The 18,026-nt window shown below is 39.9% G+C and overlaps 1 protein-coding gene across 4 annotated transcripts in view; it reads left to right on the forward strand.

Moving 5' to 3' along the window:
* VPS41 (VPS41 subunit of HOPS complex) overlaps positions 1-18,026 on the forward strand; it is a 187,900-nt gene that overhangs the window by 28,295 nt on the left and 141,579 nt on the right. For 3 of the 4 annotated variants that reach the window (XR_009520589.1, XM_060020220.1, XM_060020222.1), the window contains exon 3: positions 11,516-11,623. Coding sequence is in view for 3 of the 4 variants with exons in the window: in XM_060020220.1 (XP_059876203.1) it covers positions 11,516-11,623 (108 nt within the window). In the remaining variant the exon portion in view is untranslated. Of the gene's footprint in view, positions 1-7,287; positions 7,308-11,515; positions 11,624-18,026 lie in introns of those variants that run through there. The other variant, XM_060020221.1, reaches the window with a different exon arrangement.

An 18,026-nucleotide genomic window follows, 5' to 3' on the forward strand; every position in this document is an offset into this window, starting at 1 on the left:
CATTTTTATACAATCTTCAGGGTTGATTTGGGGGAAGGGGGCCAGCAGCCCAGGCCAGCTCTCTCTGGCTTGGCAAGAGCTGTGTATTAGTCAGGGTTCAGTAGAGAAACAGAACCAATGGGCTCTGTTTAGGACCAACAGGAGCTGAGAGAGAGGGAGGGGGGAAGAGAGGGAGAGATTTGAGAGAGAGAGGATCTGAGCGAGATCCGGTAGAATCTGAACGAGGATCTGAGAGAGACCAGTAGGATCTAGAAGAGAGAGAAAGGTTTATTATAAGGTACTGGCTTGTGTGATTATGGAGCTGGCAAGTCCCAAGACCTTCAGGGTGAGTTGGCAAGCTGGAGACCCAGAAGGAGCTGATGTTTCAGTTCAAATCCTAAGACAGGAAAGAAGTCACCCGCTTCCAAGACAGTTAGGCAGGAAGAACTCTTTCACTCGGTGGGAGGGTATATTTAGGACTTCAACTGATTTGGCGAGGCCCACCCACATTGGGGAAGGCAATCTACTTTACTCAGTCTACCAATTTAGATGTTATTCCCCTCCAAAAACACATCACAGAAACACCCAGGATAATGATTTGCTGAATATCTGGGCACTCCGTGGCCCAGTCAAGTTGACACAAAATTCATCATTATAAACTGTGTTTTGTTTTTTCCATACATCTTCAACTACCATACCAACAATGCTACATTTATTGTTTTTCATCTTCTTGTCTTTCACCTTGGCTAAAATTTCTAAATCAGTTTTGAAAACTAAAGTGATATTAGATCTGTTTACTGAAATTTTTTTTTTTATAAATCAGAAATGAGTGTTTAATTTTCTAAATGCTGTTTCTGTATCTGTCACTGTGGGTCTATGGGGCTTTTACTTTGACCTATCAAATGATGAAATCAGCTTTCTTAATAACCAGTCTTTGCAGTTCTGCAGTATTTGATCGATTTGATCACCAAGCTTTCTATTAATATATGCAGAGTTTGCTTTATGATATTCTATTTTGAATTTTTACATTTACATTCTTGCATCAGGTAACTGAACTCTGTTTTTTTCTTTTTTTCCTTTGATGTATTCTTCGGGAGTTTTGATATTACAGTTATGCTACCTTTTCAAAATGAGTTAGGAAGTGTTTATTTCACTGTCATGGGGTAGTTTAAATAACTTAGGAATTTTCTATTCTTTGAGGGTTTTTAATAGAACTTGCTGCTATAACAGTCTAGGCTAGGTACCTTTCTGCAGGAGATAGGTTGTACTTTGATGATTTTTATTTTGTCAGTGTGTATGGTGGTTATCTTATTCTGTTTGTCTTTAAAAAGTGCTAACCCTTGGACTTATTAATTATTCCGTATTCTGGTTTATTAATGCATTTTTGCTTTTACCTTTATTAGTGTTCTCTGGTTCCCTGCAATACCCACCTTCCTTACGCCAGTGTTTTCTCGGTCCTGCAGTGCTTACAGCTGGAACTCCCAGACTGTCAGTAATGCACTGTCCAGGTGTTAGGGACTTATAGTCTCTGCCCGTAGGAGGGCGATGTAGGCAGATGGTGGCTAGGGTTGAAAGTGTAGAGAAACAGTGGGCAGAAGCTGTAGATAGTCACCTCCTTCTGGAGAAAAACAATCCCTAATGGGTGGGGTGGGTGTCTGCTCTGTCGAGTGGGGCAGGCTCTGAGTCATGGGCATGGAGCATTGGGAGAGCCAAAAGCATCTTTCTACATTTTGTTCAGGTGGGTTACTTTTTCATGAACCAAATCAAGATGTGTCATGAGTTCATGTTCAACATACGTATCAGTTTCTCCTTGACTTTGGTAATGGTTTATCTTAATTTTTATTGCTATGCGGGTTTTTTTTAATCTGTATCTGTTTCTTCATGGAAATTATTGAGAAGCTGTCAGAGGCTTTGGTGGGACTGGCTAGCCAGGTGCTTCTTTGCACCTGGAATAGGGAATGAGCCATTGAAAGATGCTCGAGAGGTATTTAATCTCCTCACAAACAAAATAATTCCAAGGAACTGTGGCACTTTACTTTTTAATATAACAGTAAACATAGAAATTAAAAATAAATGTAAATTTGTCATGAACATTGAGTTTGCGGGACCTCTATTGCTACTACTACTGTTTGCTGCTCTTTGCCTTTGGTATCTCCATCTCCCCCTCCCCTCCCCTCCCCTCCCCTCCGTTCCCCTCCCCTCCCTTCCCCTCCCTCTCCTCCTCATGTCTGTAAAATAACACATAATTTAGATGATCTCTGAGGTTCCTTTGGGCTGCTATTCTATGATTTGGGTTTTCCTGTGTGGAAATCTAAATGAGAATGTCTGAGAAAAGCTTCTTACTAAACTCGGTCTGCCCTTAACGATGTACTTGTGTTTTCACTGGTCTTTATTAGGTGCCCACAGTTTTGTTAGATGAAGTTCAGAACAGTGAAAAGGCGTAAACCCTGCTTCTGAGGATTCTTGTGATCACCAAGGGGTATTGGGAAGAAAGGGAAAGAGGGTTTTGTTGGCTTTAGTGGCGGAAATTGTCCACCTGGATGGCATATCTTGAAGATGGGTCAGGTCATTCCATGTGGCTGGAAGGAAATGAAAAGCTTACTTGCTTTTCTCATTTCCCCCCCCTCCCCTCTATATTCTTAGTGCTTTCCCAATATAAACTCCTCCTTGAATTGAACATGAAATTCTGATACTACAGAGCAAAGGAGAGATCAGGGTTTATGAAGACTGCATATCTTGTGAATCTTAAGTAGAGCTCTTCAATGATCAGAGGCTCAACTTTTTCTCACTTTTCTAGTCAAAGTGTTAAACAGGAAGGAGAGCAGCTTTAAGAGATAAGAATCTTAGTTCAGGGGCTTCCCTGGTGGCGCAGTGGCTGAGAGTCCGCCTGCCGATGCAGGGGACACGGGTTCCTGCCCCGGTCCGGGAGTATCCCACATGCCGTGGAGCGGCTGGGCCCGTGAGCCATGGCCGCTGAGCCTGCGCGTCCGCAACGGGAGAGGCCACAACAGTGAGAGGCCCACATACCGCTAAAAAAAAAAAAAAAAGAATCTTAGCTCAGTAGATACAAAGTTTTGAAGAGGATGTTGAACAGTGGTTTTAAAAATATATAAATATAATAATTCTATAATAAATATAATGCATATTGATTTTAGCAGGTTTAGAAAATATTGGCAGTAGCTCACAGTAATGATTTTTATTTGCCATCTTCTTAATGGTTACAGCAACCCTGTGATGGGAGTCCTGTTATCACTGTCATTCTACAGACGAAGAAACCGAAGCTTAGGGAGGTTACTATTGATATTTTGGTGTTTATTCTTCTCATTTCCCCCTAACATGTGTATATGAATTTCTTCAATAACACTTGGATCATGCAAAGCAGGTTTTTATGACCTCCTTATTCACCTAATAAGACGTTTTGAGAACCTTTCCCTTTGTTATTAAATCATCTTTGAAAACAGATTTTAGGGTCTGTGTCATATTTGATCTCATGAAATTTATTTAACCCAGGGTTTCTTGACCTTGGCACTATTGGCATTTTGGACCAGATAATTTTTTGTTCCGGGAGATTGTCCTGTCCACTGTAGGATATTTACCATCATCCCTGGTCTCTACCCCACTAGATACCAGTAGCTTCTTCTCCCCCAACTCAGTTGTGACAACAAAAATGTCCCCAGACATTGCCAAGTAAATGACTTGGAGGCTGGACAAAATTACCTCCAGTTGAGAACCACTTATTTAACCATATGCATTTTAAGCTTTAAAAAATAATATATGCATATGAGTAGACTCATCGGAATTTTCTATCTATATGAAAAAGTTAGACCCATGTCATCTAGATTACATTTATCAGCTCCTAATTTCAGCTACTTGTTTTTGATTAATATGTGTTTTCAATAATAGCAGTATTGCTTGAAAGTAAAAAATTTAACAACATTATTTGCATTCATATAAGAATGTAATTGCTTGTCTGTCACCAGTCTGATGGAAAGGCATCCTGGGAGCTTTGACCACAGTTGTTTTATTGTAGATGAATTCCATTATCTCCATGTCACTTTCTTAAAAAGTTTGGTCATTGAGGCAGCTGTAATACCTTGTGTTATTAATGGAAACCAGAAGTTACTCTCTTGGCTTGTTTATGTCGTTTTCTTGATAGGTTTTGACATTTTAGAAGGCTCTATGAAGCCATCTTTCCTACCAGATAGTCATCTTTTTGTGTAAGTAAAATCATCCTTTTGTAATAGAACTGTCACCTATAACAGTCAGTAGTGGGACTTGCCCTTTTAAGGAGGTGACAGTCATTTGGGGAGGGGGCAAATACAAAGTTAATAAAAAGGTCCTAATTTCTTGATGAATTTCGAATCTTACAGTTCGTCTTTTTTGTACAGCTTTTCTCATCATAAACCTCTTCTACTGTTTCTGGAAAAGCTCCAGACTGATATGACATAGGTGGAGATGCCCTTTCTTGCCCATGTACATTTACTTGTAACGTAACAGTTTCAAATAAATGCATATACACAATAATAAATAGTTCTTGACTATTTATATTACCTTTGTTGATAGTAATGTTGATGCAGTTACTGTTGTCGTGAATAGCTCTATTCCTTAAAAATTTGTTAGTTATGTTTTTGAGACTTAAATTGTGCGTTTTGATTGACTTACAGTGTAATTTCAGTTATGCTTTAAAAAATTCTTATTTGTATCTGGCACCTACTGTGTTTTATTTTTTTCTTCTCTGTCTATCTCCTCTAATAAATAGTGATCAAAAAGAAATATTTTAATATATCATGGGGCTTATTATGAAGTGAATTATTTGTTAAGAGAGAAAATGGTTTCAAATACAAATTTTCTAAAGTTCAAATGTCTGACACTAGATTTTGATAGCTTTTTAAAAATACTTTAAACTTATAAGGGTGACTACCAATTTTGAGTATTTCAGTTCTTACTAAAGTAACTAGAATTCTAGACACAATGTTCTAGAGGAAGAAAGCCTTTATACTTTCAGACCGATGGCTGATTATTGATTTGCTTTTTATTAAGACTTGGTGTATTCCTGTGGAAGTTCAGACTGTTTTTTTTTTTTTTTTTTTTTTTACACAATGAGAATTTTGTTTTGTTTTTGAGGATGTTAGTGTTCCCTATTGTATCTAGCTTTAAAACATTGGATATTTATTAAAAGGATTTGCCCCTGGTCAGATGTAGTTGATGATGAGATCAACTAATCCATTCATCTTATTAAAACTCCTAGAGGTTCAACTGAGGTCTTTCTCATAGGTGAGGCTGGATGTGATGAAGGGCATCTCCATAGAGTGAGGTTGTGAATTGCCCAGGAGTTCTCCACTGGTGATATTCTCCACTGACTTAACTTGGACTTTGTAAATAGCTCACTCCTTCAGTACATCTAGTATCATTTTGTTTTGTGAAAAAAACCCAAACAAGACAAAACTGTATTTTAACAAAGAACTGATATCCAGAAATAACATTTTAAGTTCTATATTAATAGGAACAGTAGAAAATGTAATGATCTTTCTGTGAACCCCCTGAATTCATATGACACACTTTTTTTAAAAAAAATAAAATTCAGGTCTTCATTTGAACTGTCACAGTGGTACATAAAATGTACTGATGTGGGGCTTCCCTGGTGGCGCAGTGGTTGAGAGTCCGCCTGCCGATGCAGGGGACACGGGTTTGTGCCCCGGTCCGGGAGGATCCCACATGCCGCGGAGCGGCTGGGCCCGTGAGCCATGGCTGCTGAGCCTGCGCGTCCGGAGCCTGTGCTCCGCAACAGGAGAGGCCACAACAGTGAGAGGCCCGCGTACCGCAAAAAAAAAAAAAAAAAAAGTACTGATGTGTGAAAGATGTGGATAGAGTTAAAACAGTATGAAAAATTGGTTATAAACACCAAACTATTTTTTCTTGTACACAAAATTTAAAATATCAGGTGAAAAGTACAATATTCTCGTTGGTTACATAAGTCTAAGTTAGGTGGCGGGACTTCCTCTGTGTAAATTTACCCTGTGGTGTTAGTAACAAATTACTAAATAGTTTTTGAGGCAGAAATCTTTAATTGCCTTAGTCTGTTGTCCCCAAAAGCAATTCTTTCACTTTTAAGTTCAAAACTCAGTAAAAAATGACCGTGATTAGAAATTTATTTTCAGATAGTGTTTTAGAGTCCTATACGATGATCTAAAGGACCTGTCTTTAATTAAAAGTGCTATACACTTAGTGAAAATCCATGTTAGTTGAGGAATTGATTCTTTTTAAAGGAAAGCTGCAGATTTTTCTTGTATGGGTAAATGTCACTCTGTTCATATCTTCACTTAAGCTGCAAGTCAGGACTTGTACTATTCCTCTAGGTTGTCATAGAAACGCAGTTAACTGTCATCTCAACTCAGACTGTTGATGGTTTTATTTGTAGGCTTGCAAGATTATTAAAATTTAACAAAAATTATTGATTTGCTTTTTATTAACACTGGGTTGTTTTCCATGGAAGTTCAAATTGCATGAAAGTCATTTTTTCTGTTTATTTTTACAGTGAAACTCTATGAAATCTACCTGGTTTTTTTTTAATGTTTTTTTTATTTAAAATGTGATATATAGTCTGCAGCAGTGGAATAACCTCTGCGAATTGTATTTTTGAATCACTTTCCATTTTCTTTGTTTACAGCAAGCAGAAAACACCTTTAAAAATTCACCTTTACCCCGCTTTTAACTTAACATAAAAGATACCTGTCAGAAAAGCGTGAAATGCTACGTCAAGTGCCTAATATTGGAGTTTTCATTTTATTTATGGTTTTCGAAGCCTAGCACAAATGCTTCAGTGAACTGTGCTGTGAAAGTATTTATTTTTGTATATTTATGTGCAAGAAATTATTTAGTTTTCACTTATAAATAAGACAGGCAAACCTTATTTACCGTAACTTTACCTAATGGTCCGTGGATGAGTGCTTTTATGCAAAATAGTCAAGAGGCTAGAATTAACTTTTCACATTGGATGCACATTTGATGTCTAGGCCTGAACAACATGTGGCATCTTATTATAAAGACTAACATTCAGGATTCAATTTGTATTTAACACATTTACTTCAGAATGCACACATCCTGCCTTTGCTACATTCAGTGTTAGCTTTGAAATGATTCCTATTTCTTGCTTGTAGATACATAAGTAGAAGTGTTTATTTGTTGCTTTTTCTAATTTTCTTTTTTCTAGGTTTTTTAAAACTTGGTTAATTAGCTATTTGATATTTTATTTTAACAACAGGTCACTTTTGGACATGCAGCATCTCCTTGGGTTGGGGTGATTATCGCAGTTACCTTTTTAAAGAAGGGTAGGTCTTTTAAAGAACCATGAACATGATACTTCCTTTTGTGGGTGTTAGTTCTTAGAGTTCTTCGTGGAAAGTTAATAGTAGGTAGACCATCTTTGATTTTAACACCCTTTTACTAAATAACCAACTACTAGCTTGTGTATACTTGGAGAAGAAAATTTAAGACAGCTCATCAGTAGACATGGAATATTGATTTTTTAAATTAAATCAGGTTTATTGCTCTTAAAATTTTACTACTCCTCTTGTAGCTAGTCTGCATGATGGCCCCTGGTGATCCTCACCTCCTATTATTCCTGCCCTCGTGTCCTCCCTTCCCACACTGAATCCCGGCTGGCCTGCATCATCAACGGAATATTGCAGAAGCATCAGTGTGTGACCTCTGAACCTAGGTCATATATAACATTAGGGTTTCCACTATGCATATCACTCTGGGGAAGCCACCTCTGCCAGGTCCTAAGGACACTCAAGCAGCCCTTTGGAGAAGTCGAGGAGGCCAGCAACTGAAGCCTCCTGCCAACAGCCAGCCCCAACTTGCCACCCATTTGAGTGAGCCATCTGGGAAGCCAGTACTCTAAGCCCAGTCAATTCTTCAGATGCCCAGCTCACACCTTCCCTGCAACCCCATAAAAGATCTTGAATCTGAACCACCCAGCCAAAGCCACTTCTGTATTGTTTACCCACTGAAACTCGGTTAAATAATACATATTTATTGTTGTTTTAAGTCAGTAAATGTTGGAATAATATGTTATGCATCTATAGATAACTAATGCACCTGCTAAAGAAACACATTTTTAAGCATTTCCTATTGATCACATAGTTTATAGTTGTAGGCATGAAAATTGTGGAGGCTTCTGTTGTGATTTGTAGTGTAATTTTTATAGGAGTTTTTATATAAGACATTGACATTAGAGCATTCATAACTGAATTTGAATTTTGGCTTTACTTTCTACCCACTGTGTATCTTAAGGAAATTACCTAAAATTTCTGATCATCAGTTTTTACTGAAAATCTGTAAAATGGGATAATGATATTCAACTCCCCATAATTTTTTTTAAGTCAGGATGAAATGAGATACCTATTAAGTCTGTAGCATGATGTTTGATATATCTCATCCTTTCTATTTAACTAGAAATTAGCCCCTTTCCATGTGAAGCTGCAGGTCTTTGCCCCAGGGGTAAAGACTTCTGTAAGCATCTGAGTTTGTGGTCTCTGTGTGACTGTTTATTAGTATTATAATCTTTAAGAGGCCCAGGACTTACTACTCTGCAAGTTATTTTTCTTTTACATAATTTTCTTTTTACTGTGATGAGCCTAGGTGTGATTTTCTTCATATTTCTTGCTTGGGTTTGCAGAGCTTCTTGAACTTGTGGGTTGATGTCTTATCAGTTTTGAAAATTCTCAGTTGTTCCCTCTGTAAATGTTCTTCCTGTCTTTCCTCCTTCCCATTTCCCCATTTTCTCTATCCTTGTGGGATTGTGTTGAAAAGTATGTTAGCCCTTTTCCCTGTGTTCCACATATCACATATACTTTTTCTGTATTTTCCATCCATTTTCCTTCTCTGACCTTCCCTTTGGATATCTTTTTTTCTTTCTTTAATATTTATCTATTTATTTATTTTGTCTGTGCCAGGCCTTAGTTGTGTCATGCGGGCTCGTAGTTGTGGCATGTGGAGTTCTTAGTTGTGGTATACGTGTGGGATCTAGTTCCCTGACCAGGGATCGAACCTGGGCCCCCTGCATTGGGAGCACAGAGTCTTACCCACTGGACCACCAGGGAAGTCCCCGCTTTGGCTATCTTTTGACCCGTTTTCCATCTCACTAATCCTGTCTTCTGCTTTGCTAATCTTCTGTTGAGCCATCTATTGCGTTCTTAATTTCATTTACATTTTTCAGTTCTAAAATTTTCATTTGATTCTTCTTTACAGATTACAGTTCTCTGTTGAAAATCTCCCTTTTCATCTGTCTTATTCATCTTTTCCTCCCTCCCTCCCTCGCTCCCTTCCTTTCTTCCTTCCTTCCAGAACATACTAGTTATAGTTATGTTAAAGTCCTTTTCTTCTAACTCCAGTTAGTAGGTCACCCATGGGTCTGTTTTTACAATATTTTTTCTCCTTGATTTTCAGTCATTTGGTCCAATCTTGTGGTGCACCTGGTAATTTTTTATTGAGTTCTCGGTATTGTAAGTGAAGAATTGTAGAAGTCCCCATAGTATTCTTTTTCCAAGGGGTCAACCTTTTCTTTACTGGGCAGATGGGTTGAGGGTTATGTACCTTACTCCAGTCAGGGATTGAACTGAGTCGAAGCTAGACAGAAGTTTGGGGAAGCTATTGTGCTTATATCCTGGGGACCAGGAGTCCCAAATGAGAGCCTGTGGTATTCACCAGGATCTCATTTCCCGATGGCTCCTGAACTCTATTTGTTCTCTTCCCAGCATATCAAGGCAGTGAGTTTGCATTTTTGACACTTTCTGTTTAGCTTTTTCATCTCATACCTTATATAGCTTTGGAAATTCGCAGTTGTCCTTTGGAGAAAAGTGGCTGTGTAACAAACTCACTTCTTTGCCTCTGTCTTCCACTGGGGTCTTAGCCCATCAGGTCTCCAGACCCCACAAGTACCAGAAGGTTTGCTGTTTTCCATCCTCCCAGGAGTGGGCATCTTTCCAGGCAGAGATTCTCAGCCTCTGGTTGATAAATGCCTCCATGAAGAATGACTGTAGAATGCCAGCTCACCTCTCCATGGTTTGTTCACCATCTTGGAGTCCTGACTCTTCTAGTTCAGGTTGCCTCAGCAGCCCTTTAATTGATGCCTTATAGTGATGTTTCTCTGTAGTTCATTAAACCTTTCTAGTTATTCTGGGTGAGAACATTGATGTGCCTCAGTCTACCCAAATGTTAGCTGGAAGGTGAGGACTACACATTATTTTTGAAGGAAGTATCAATGATTAGATTATTTTTGTGAACTTCTCTTTTGGCCAGCTTTATCCAATCATAGGTGTTGGTATATGCATATTTTCTTGTTTCTCATTACATACTGATGAAGTAAAATGGAATATTTTCTGAATCATTGTAATAATTTTTATAACTATCCTTGATTTATTAATTCATGGCCATTATAGTCAACATAGATTCCTAACTTTATTTTATAACTCTGAGGATTAAGGATGTCTTATGATTCTGTATCAACAGTGAAATTGAACATATAAAGTTAGTGATAATATTGAATACATATAAAATGATTGAGTCAACAGTGAATATTCTAACATAACAATGAGAGTCAACAGTGAATATTCTAACATAAACTAAATAATGACTGTTCGTGGTTTACCAGTTATTTAAAATAAATATTAAAATATTTTTTCTGAAGAGTAATATATAGTTTGTTTTATATAAAATTTCTAATTTTCTCTCACTTTGACTTAATTTTTATAATTATATTTTTCTGGGCTTCCCTGGTGGCGCAGTGCTTGAGAGTCCGCCTGCCGATGCAGGGGACACAGGTTCGTGCCCCGGTCTGGGAAGATCCCACATGCCGCGGAGCGGCTAGGCCCGTGAGCCGTGGCCGCTGAGCCTGCGCGTCCGGAGCCTGTGCTCTGCAACGGGAGAGGCCACAGCAGTGAGAGGCCCGCGTACCACAAAATAAATAAATAAAATAAATATTAAAATATTTTTTCTGAAGAGTAATGTATAGTTTGTTTTATATAAAATTTCTAATTTTCTTACACTTTGACTTAATTTTTATAATTGTATTTTTCTAATTAGTATGAGATATTGTCAAATCTGACAAAAATACTTGTAATCTTGAAATGCAAAATTCATGTCTTTTAGAGGTTTATTATATTCCTGTCTCACTGCTGTGTTTTATGTCCATTAGGGCACACTGACAACCATTTTGCCCATACGCTATTTATTGACTTTGTTTGCGTAGTCAGACAGACAGTATTGTATTTAATATGCTAAAGTTGACTATTGTCAGCAGTGAGTATGTATAGTCCTCTTTCCAGCTTTTGAATTTATTCTGCCATTGAAGTTGTAGCAGTTGATAGACCAGTTGGAAAAATGAAACATGAGGATCTTAACCTTTAGCTGTAGTTGGGTTGCTGACAGTCATTAAGGGAACCATCTCTGGTTCCCCCTTACAATGTGTGTTTTGAGTATTTGAGTCTTTCAAATAAGTCCTTGAGGGCTGTCATTTTCTTTGCTCTCTGTGCAGGAAGAAGAGAGTGAAGAGGAGCCCAAACTGAAGTATGAAAGGCTCTCCAATGGGGTAACTGAAATCCTTCAGAAGGATGCCGCCAGCTGCATGACAGTCCACGACAAGGTAAGGTGGCCCATGTAGAGGATTCTGCTGTGAGTTGTTTCCGTGGTAAGTTTGTTGATACTTTGGAGTCTGAGTGCTTTGCATGGTGGGTTTTTTGTTTTTTGTTTTTTTTTTTTTTTACAGTAATCGTGTCTCCTTTCCATTCTTCCTCTCTCCTTTCTCGCCAACAAAAAACCAAAACAACAAGCAGAGATATTATATAAATGTATTTGTACACACACATACCACTCATTGCAAGGGTATATCAAGTAGGATTCAGACGATAATGGATGTGAAAGGTTTGTAGCAAGTGGTTCTCAGAAACCCTAGCACTTAATTCCTCAGCTCTTAAGTAGCAGAGTAGGAAAGTGTTAAGATGAGAAGTATTGTGGAGCTCACTGCTTTCGTGAAAGTAGAAGAGATTCCATTGGAGGCCTTAGGAATCAGCAGCAAGGCCCCAGATGATTACTTATCTGTTATATGAATGAATGAATAGATTCCACATCCGGGTTTTCGCTATAACAAAGCCCCCCCACCAACTTTCTGAATCCAGGCTAAGTACTATACAGGATGCTTAGCCCATTCTTAGACCAATTGGAATATCAGAGGCCAGGGAGTTTCACCCATTGCTCTGTCTTCCCTATCAGCCCTGTGAGTGAGCCTTGGTACCTCCACAAAAGGCAGACCCCCAGCTCTGATCCATCTCCTGGCTTTATCCCTTTGTCACCAGCAGTATTGTCCCATCCTCCTCCTTACCTCCACCCAGTTCCCCTTTACTACCAATTTCATTCCATTGTAAACAGATTCCTGCACTTGCTCAGCACGGCAGTAGTATATGTGCTGTCTGTTTTGTTTTTCCAGAAACCCCTCCTTCGGCCCCGTTTCATCTCTCTACCCTTAAGGCCACACTCTAGAGGGTGTCCGTCCCTGGGACTTGAGGATCTTTTGGGCAACGCTCTCTTATCCTTTGTTCGTTGAAGCTATTGTGTTCATCTTCCCACTAACCCTGTTTTGTGACTTTGTGGAGCCCTGATCTCTAATCCATTCTTTCTCTTTCTTTCTGTCAAGTGGTCAACTATCCTAAGTTAACTTTACCAGCAGATTCAATTCTCTAATGGCCCTGACCCTCATATGCCCCCCGTCTACACTCTCAGCTCCGAGTCAGTGCTCAGATGACCAAAGCCGCCCACCACGTGATGGTACACGTTGCGTGCCGAGGTGCACATGCCACTGAAAGGGCTGATATTTATTTGTCCTTCATCAGTTCCTCCAGTCCCCAGTCCGCCTCTTCAGCCACAATCCCTTCACTCTCAGAGGATGATGTCATTTCTATTTAATTAAGGAAATGGAAACTACCAAGCATGACCAGCCTCAATTCCTGACCCCTTCCCCAGCTCATCTGAATCCACGCCCGTCCTCCCCCACAGGAGCTGTTCTTCCCCCTGCTCAAGGACCTTTTTGTCCACTTCTTTACTTCCCCTCCCCTCATTTCCTCCCTTGTCTCCTAGCGATCAGGCTATGTCATGGAGCAGACATAACTCTAGCCCCACGTGACTACTGATCTAATTTCTGATTCTGTGAATGAACCTTTTTTGCATGTTTCATATACATGGAATCATACATTGCTTGGTCTCTTGTGTCTGGCTTCTTACAGTTACTATCATGTTTTTGAGGTTCACTTGTGACGGAGCACGTATCAACACTTCATTCCTCCTTATTGCTGGATAATATTCCACTGTATGGACAGAACACACTTTGTCCATTCACCAATTTGTGGAAATTTCGATGCTTTTGACACTGTGGATCTCACCTTTCTTAAAACTTCCTTATCATGACACCATTTTCTTATCACTTTCTTGATCACTTCTGTTATTCCCTTCTGATTTTCTTTCAGTTTCTTTCACTTCTACTTTTCCCTTACACGTTAGTTTTCCCAAGATTTGGTCCATTGGCCACATGTCTTCTAAATGTGTACTTTTCTTTCTTTTTTTTAAAATAAATTTATTTGGCCGCGTTGGGTCTTCGTTGCTGCACGCGGGCTTTCTCTAGTTGTGGCGAGTGGGGGCTACTCTTCGTTGCGGTGCGAGGGCTTCTCACTGCGGTGGCTTCTCTTGTTGCTGAGCACGGGCTCTAGGCAAGCGGGCTTCAGTAGTTGTGGCTTGCGGGCTCTAGAGCGCAGACTCAGTAGTTGTGGCGTACGGGCTTAGCTGCTCCACGGCATTTGGGATCTTCCTGGACCAGGGCTCGAACTCGTGTCCCCTGCATTGGCAGGCGGATTCTTAACCACTGCGCCACCAGGGAAGACCAAGTGTGTACTCTTCTTGATATTTAAATGTCTTGATTTCTGTGGCCACCTCCACCCTGACCCTTCCAAGAATAGCGTGCTTATTTATCCAGGTGCCTCCTACACAGCTCTACCTTTGGTTCTGTTTTTACCTGAGACTCACCATGTCCATAATGAGCTCATCTTCTTTTCCCTACCTTCCCTTGCCTCTGTAGTTTTTGGGTTCTCTGCCCCATTTGGTGGCATCACCTAAGCCAAAGCTGACTCCTTCTCTCCTTCCGCCCAGTTATTCCCTAAGTCCTGGTGGTTCTCTGACCGCCAAGGCCCTCATCTTCTCCTGGCTGTACTTGTGTGCCTCTCGTTTTTCTACCCAGATCTGATTTTCATCATCCAGTAAATAAAAGTCTGAGCTCCTTCATGTGGTGTTTAAGGTCCTCTGAGATCTTGCCTCCTTGTGTGATTGGCCCCATATCTGACCACTTTCTGCCACAAGTGCGATGGTCTGGCAGCAACTCCTGACTCTTCTTACTCACAACATCTCTTCTGCCTGGATTCTACCCCATGTCACCTGCTTGAGTCTACTCCCATGCTGAGTCAAAGATCTTTTAGTACAGGCATTCATCATTTCTCCCTGGAACTAATGAACACACCGTGAACCAATCTATTTTCTTTCAGATTTGATTTCATCCTAGTCCATTTTTAACACTTCTTTCTACTGAAATAATCTTCCAGGAATTCAGATCTGATCATGTACTCCCCCTCCCTAGAATTCTGTATTGGCTTCCTGGTGTGTTCATGATTTGGACACATTCCCCCACCCACCCACCCACCCCAAAGACACACTCACTTTGTTACCTTTCATCTCTCCATAAATATTCCCCGGTGGTGCAGTGGTTAAGAATCCGCCTGCCAATGCAGGGGACACAGGTTCGAGCCCTAGTTCGGGAAGATCCCACACGCTGTGGAGCAACTAAGCCCGTGCACCACAGCTACTGAGCCTGCGCTCTAGAGCCTGCGAGCCACAACTACTGAAGCCCGCATGCCTAGAGCTCGTGCTCCTCAACAAGAGAAGCCACCGCAGTGAGAAGCCTGCGAGCCGCAACGAAGAGTAGCCCCCGCTCACTGCAACTAGAGAAAGCCCGCGCGCAGCAACAAGACCCAATGCAGCCAAAAGTAAATAAATAAATAAATAAATAAAACCCTTCAATGGCTCTCATTACACGCAAGATGAAGTCTGAAAAGTTTAAAAAAAAAAAATTCAGAAGTCTCCTGTTAACCAACCTTGCCAATCTCATTGCCTGTCTCCTGCCCTGGATGCTTCCACCATATAAAACTATTTGTGATTTTTTTGCCTTTGTCCTGCTTTTTATGTGACTACATGCCTTTGTGCAAGTTGTATTCATGCTGTCTAAAATGGTCTTTACCACAAGCCTGCCCCATCTGCCTCAGTGTCTGCTGTCTAACACTCCTTCAAAGTTGACCCTTGAACAACATGGATTAGAACTGCACGGGGTCCACGTATACATGGATTTTTTTCAGTAGTAAATACTACACGGTCCCTGGTTGGTTGAATGTGTGGCTGTAGAACCACTGATCTGGAGGAACCGTGGATCTAGAGGGCCAGCTATAAGTTATATGTACATTTGCAACTGCAGGAAGGGTGGGCGCCCCTAGCCACCCCCCAGATTGTTCAAAGGCCAACTATCTACTATGGAAAAAAATCTGTGTCTAAGTGGACCCTCCCAGTTCAACCCTGTGTTGTTCATGAGTCAATTGTACTTACTTTTAAAGCATACTCGAAAAATTTAATCTTAATCAGTTTTTATTTCTGTCTCCATCATTTTACCGTCATCTTTTAAGTCACACGTGCTTATTGTCTAAGCATATCATAGGTGCTTTGTGTGTGTGTGTGTGTGTGTGTGTGTGTGTGTGTGTTGAATAAACCACCAAATTGATGAAAAGGAGAACAAAGTTTGCCTCCCCAGAGGTCAAACTTTATTAACACCATACTTAATCCAACTTGGCCAAGGAGCCTGACGGTGGGAACTGTAGTCAGACTAAGTTTGAGAACATGCACTCTTGATCTGAGGCTCATGTTTCTATCTACCGGGCTTCTGATCCAGTTGAGAGTATTTTAGCTCTTAATTCTGGCCCTAGCTCTGCCACTCATTGACTTGTCTCCAGGGAAGTCACATCAACTCCCAGAACTTATTTCCTTATGTGTAATTGAAGGCAGTCCATGCTCTAATGCTTTGAATGCTGTAAAGTACTAGGTGAAACATAGATATTACTGTACAGCTGAACACATTTGAAAGGTGCTACTTCTTGTTTCTTTAGTGGTGTCCAAAAGACTGCTTATTGCTTCTTCTACCTGTTTACTTACAAAAAGTCCAACTGTTCAAAGGAAAAACAGTTATGCTAGTGGATGGCTCAGAAGGATTCAATGCCCAAATGATAGTTTATCAAATGAGTCAAGTTTCTGTATTTAAACAGGAATGGGACTGATTAAATTATGTTTATTCTTTGCCCATGCTGGATTTTAAGTGCTCTCAGGTTAAAAGAAAAAAAATTCAATAGTTACAAAAACACAGAGCTTTTCATGTCTGGAAGAAGGGTCATATTTAAAGGATTTATATTTATGTTTGTGATTTGTGGCCAATTCTGCATTTTTTTCTTGTATTTTAAGTAGTGGAAAGCAACTTAAAAACTTTCATTTCATTAGCAAATGAAAGTATGACTCAGTAATAGTTTTGGTAGTTAAATTTTTAAGAACTATACAATTGCCTTATCAAACTTGATTGTTTTTTTTTCTTTTTTATAAATTTATTTATTTATAGTAGTGGCACATGGGCTTAGTTGCTCCGCAGCATGTGGAATCTTCCTGGACCAGGGATCGAACCCGTGTCCCCTGCATTAGCAGGCAGATTCTTAACCACTGTGCCACCAGGGGAGTCCCAAACTTGATTGTTTTAAGAGCACATAAAGTTATTTCTAAAAGGGAGCAACAATAATTTATCTAATCCAAATGATGAAATGTTTTCCTAAAGAAAAGGTAGCTTGTCATAAAAACCACTGCATTGTTTTTTCAAAGATGTTCTAAAGTAATTATAGTTTTAGGTTGAAATCATCCAATCAAAATAATTATTTTATGTTTCCTTTCTGTCTTAAGTATTAAATGAATTAAACTAGTAATTTTGAAAAAAAAAAAGGAAAGAATTAATATTTGGGGTAAAGTACTCTGTATAGAACCTTTAAAATTTTGATAAACTATAATTGGAAGTTCAAGAATGGCCTTCACAGAGATATCAGAGAATGACCCAGTATTAAAGCATTGGCCCTCTTGGTTTTCTTTCTTTCTTTCTTTCTTTTCTTTTTTTGTTTTTTGACTTTTGGCCGCGCCATGCAGCATGTGGGATCTTAGTTTCCCGACCGGGGATCGAACCTGTGCCCCCTTCATTGGCAGCGTGGAGCCTTAACCACTGGACCGCCGGGAAAGTACCCCCCCCCCCCCCTTAGTTTTCTAACAAAGTAAATACAGTGTTTATGAGGAGGGTCAATACTGGCGAGTACTTGGGTGTAGTGAGCTTTTAAAACCCATTCATTCTTTTACCATAGGTGGCCTCAGAATGGAGTATTGTTTGTAGCTAGTATTATGTGGTATTTTTCTATTCAGATATTTTCAGAGTGTTACTGTGGAGAAGAAATTACACCCCTCTTAGTCTTCTATTTCTAATTAGAATGTTCTTTTGCTTTGGAGGAAACAGCCCTGTTTGGTTTAAACATTCAGACTCATTCCCACCCCCCCAAAATTACCTCTTCCCCTGCCCTTTCCAGGGCCCCGACATCGTGTTTTCAGCAGCCTTGTTGTCTGCCCTGGATGAGTAATCGGCCTGGCACCTTGTGCATTCAGGCAGCCCTGTGCAGTGGAATCGTCATACCTAGTTATGTCTGCACACCTGATGTTTTATTAACCAGTATTGATTTTTTTACCCGGCGGACTTTTTTTTCTTCATGAAAAAAAGGCAACCTTGCAGGAGTGAAAGACATTGCAGGGACTGAATTTCTAATGAACCCCCTTCTTTTCTTTTTTGTGACGCCTCTTTAATGTAGCTTTATATTTTAAGCGCCTGATCTGAAATT

Source organism: Delphinus delphis, chromosome 9, assembly GCF_949987515.2.
Source record: "Delphinus delphis chromosome 9, mDelDel1.2, whole genome shotgun sequence".
NCBI lineage: Eukaryota > Metazoa > Chordata > Mammalia > Artiodactyla > Delphinidae > Delphinus > Delphinus delphis.